This window comes from Nanorana parkeri, unplaced genomic scaffold (genome assembly GCF_000935625.1).
Source record: "Nanorana parkeri isolate BGI_ZX_2015 unplaced genomic scaffold, ASM93562v1 scaffold15, whole genome shotgun sequence".
Classification (NCBI taxonomy): Eukaryota; Metazoa; Chordata; class Amphibia; order Anura; family Dicroglossidae; genus Nanorana; species Nanorana parkeri.
Window position 1 is genome coordinate 1049854 of NW_017306283.1, and position 3616 is coordinate 1053469.

At 52.2% G+C, this 3616-nt stretch overlaps 1 protein-coding gene across 1 annotated transcript in view; it reads left to right on the top strand.

Moving 5' to 3' along the window:
• LOC108788941 (semaphorin-3F-like) overlaps positions 1–3616 on the top strand; it is a 94819-nt gene that overhangs the window by 88600 nt on the left and 2603 nt on the right. Inside the window, exons 15-17 of the mRNA XM_018558849.1 lie at positions 1008–1180; positions 3236–3303; positions 3392–3525. Coding sequence (XP_018414351.1) covers positions 1008–1180; positions 3236–3303; positions 3392–3525 — 375 coding nt within the window. The remainder of the gene's footprint in view (positions 1–1007; positions 1181–3235; positions 3304–3391; positions 3526–3616) is intronic.

A 3616-nucleotide genomic window follows, 5' to 3' on the forward strand; every position in this document is an offset into this window, starting at 1 on the left:
CGGATGATATCACAGACAAGCATTGTGAGGAGGAACGCAGAGCACATGCATTGTGCAGGAGGAACGCAGAGCCTGTCTGGGTGATGAGCGAATATGGTTGCAATGCAGGCAGATCGTGGCTGGTGGGAGGGGTTGGCGTACAAGCAGTGGGAGGAGTTATGCAAATATCAAAATGCCCTGATGGGTGGACGTCCATCTTTTCATAAATTATTTTTTTATTCAATTGTAATTGGCCTCCGAACTTGCTACAAAATGTGACTACACCAGGAAGTCAATTCCTCAGGACAGCTCCCTCTCTCCTTTTACATCATAGCCCGCTCCTCTCCTGGGAGTGTCTGATTACTCCCTGTGCTGGCCCAGCTCCTCCTCTCCTGGGAGTGTCTGATTACTCCCTGTGCTGGCCCAGCTCCTCCTCTCCTGGAAGTGTCTAATTACTCTCTGTGCTGGCCCAGCTCCTCCACCCTTCCCCTCTCCTGGAAATGTCTGATTACTCTCTGTGCTGGCCCAGCTCCTCCCATTTATGTAGCTGCAGGGGGAGGGTTAAATGGGAATACTCTAGATTTGAGTCTGCCGGAGCTGCTCGCGTGACATCCAAGATGGCGGCGCCCAGCATAAGTTTCGGGGCTTTTATGGGTCATCAACATACATAAAATCTGGTCACATGATCTGATGTCATTTTAATGAATGGCCTGGTGACCGGGTGTCAGAAGCCTCTGATGGAAGCGGCCATTCACAATGTGCACACTCCGTAACATAGAACAAAGGATGAAGCAGGGAGTGCAGGGGAAGGTGCGGGATCTGATGACATCATGGTCACATGACTCCCTATGGACCTCATGGTCGCATGTCTCACTATGGACCTCTTGGTCACATGCCTCCCTATGGACCTCATGGTCGCATGACTCCCTATGGACCTCATGGTCGCATGACTCCCTATGGACCTCTTGGTCACATGACTCCCTATGGACCTCTTGGTCACATGACTCCCTATGCCCCTCACCTGTAATCTGTATGTATTGCAGCACCAGCTCTACGTGTCTTCAGATGCCGGGGTGACCCAGATCTCCCTCCACCGCTGCTCAGCCTATGGGGACTCCTGTGCTGACTGCTGCCTCTCCAGAGATCCCTATTGTGCCTGGGATGGGAAGGCCTGTGCTCGCTACACCCCGTCACCCATGAGGTAGGTGGAAGGGGGAGGGGACACAACTCTCTATGGGGACTTCCTGGCCTTCTCTTTGGGACGAGTATTGACTGAAAATCCAACACGTCCACGTGCCATCAAAGTCCAATCTGCCCGACCATTGTAAGGGTTCAAAATAAAAGTCTAGCTCATGATGGCGGCTCCACGTGGTCTGCACTTCCTGGGCGTGGCCAAGGCATGCAAAGAAAGGGATTACTTCCTGTTTCATCTTGGCCTCCCTGAGATGTTGTGACACTGCAGACCAGACATTCTCCACCAGGGTTCCTCCTCAGATTGGTCTTCCTTGAGCTGTGGCTGATTGACCTCCCATATGAAGGTGCCTGGATACTTCCAGAGCCAGAGGCGTGACACCAATGATCTTGTTACCTGTCCTTATGGGTCGTATTCTGGATTCTTCCAACTGGCCACCGATGTAGGGGAGATTCTTCCAACTGGTCATCAATGTAGGGGGGATTCTTCCAACTGGTCACCAATGTAGGGGGGATTCTTCCAACTGATCACCAATGTAGGGGGGATTCTTCCAACTGGTCACCAATGTAGGGGGGATTCTTCCAACTGGTCTCCAATGTAGGGGGGATTCTTCCAACTGGTCACCAATGTAGGGGGGATTCTTCCAACTGGTCACCAATGTAGGGGGGATTCTTCCAACTGGCCACCAATGTAGGGGGGATTCTTCCAACTGGTCACCAATGTAGGGGGGATTCTTCCAACTGGTCACCAATGTAGGGGGGATTCTTCCAACTGGTCACCAATGTAGGGGGGATTCTTCCAACTGGTCACCAATGTAGGGGGGATTCTTCCAACTGGTCACCAATGTAGGGGGGATTCTTCCAACTGGTCACCAATGTAGGGGGGATTCTTCCAACTGGCCACCAATGTAGGGGGGATTCTTCCAACTGGTCACCAATGTAGGGGGGATTCTTCCAACTGACCACCAATGTAGGGGGGATTCTTCCAACTGACCACCAATGTAGGGGGGATTCTTCCAACTGGTCACCAATGTAGGGGGGATTCTTCCAACTGGCCACCAATGTAGGGGGGATTCTTCCAACTGGTCACCAATGTAGGGGGGATTCTTCCAACTGACCACCAATGTAGGGGGGATTCTTCCAACTGGCCACCAATGTAGGGGGGATTCTTCCAACTGGCCACCAATGTAGGGGGGATTCTTCCAACTGGTCACCAATGTAGGGGGGATTCTTCCAACTGACCACCAATGTAGGGGGGATTCTTCCAACTGACCACCAATGTAGGGGGGATTCTTCCAACTGGCCACCAATGTAGGGGGGATTCTTCCAACTGGCCACCAATGTAGGGGGGATTCTTCCAACTGGTCACCAATGTAGGGGGGATTCTTCCAACTGACCACCAATGTAGGGGGGATTCTTCCAACTGACCACCAATGTAGGGGGGATTCTTCCAACTGGTCACCAATGTAGTGGGGATTCTTCCAACTGGCCACCAATGTAGGGGGGATTCTTCCAACTGGTCACCAATGTAGGGGGGATTCTTCCAACTGGTCACCAATGTAGGGGGGATTCTTCCAACTGGTCACCAATGTAGGGGGGATTCTTCCAACTGACCACCAATGTAGGGGGGATTCTTCCAACTGACCACCAATGTAGGGGGGATTCTTCCAACTGGCCACCAATGTAGGGGGGATTCTTCCAACTGGTCACCAATGTAGGGGGATTCTTCCAACTGGTCACCAATGTAGGGGGGATTCTTCCACCTGACCACCAATGTAGGGGGGATTCTTCCAACTGGTCATCAATGTAGGGGGGATTCTTCCAACTGACCACCAATGTAGGGGGGATTCTTCCAACTGACCACCAATGTAGGGGGGATTCTTCCAACTGGTCACCAATGTAGGGGGGATTCTTCCAACTGGTCACCAATGTAGGGGGGATTCTTCCAACTGACCACCAATGTAGGGGGGATTCTTCCAAGTGGCTACCAAGTGATATGAACAATATACTTCTCTCCTACTCCATCTCTTATTAATCCCGCCCCCATTGCGTCTTGTTTTATTAGGAGGAGTCGGCGCCAGGATGTGAGACATGGGGACCCAATGAGGCAGTGCAGAGGGTACAACATGCAAGGTGAGGACATGTGTGTCTTTCTCGGATTTGTTGCCGTGTTCTTCTACGTGGTGCATGGTCTACATTGAGAATTGTTCTGTGTTGGCAGTGGACAGAGGAGTCTCCGAGCGGCTACAGATAGGAGTGGAAGGTGGAAGCGTCTTTCTTCAGTGCGATACCCATTCTCCGCTCGAGAGCGTCACTTGGTTACTGCAGCGAGAGGGCTCCCAGCATCGGAAGGAGGTCAGACTGGTAATGCATGAACTCTGGGACAGGAAGTGTGGTGCTGGGACCAGGGACAAGGGGGGGGAGGTGGCTGGGAAAGGAGATGCTA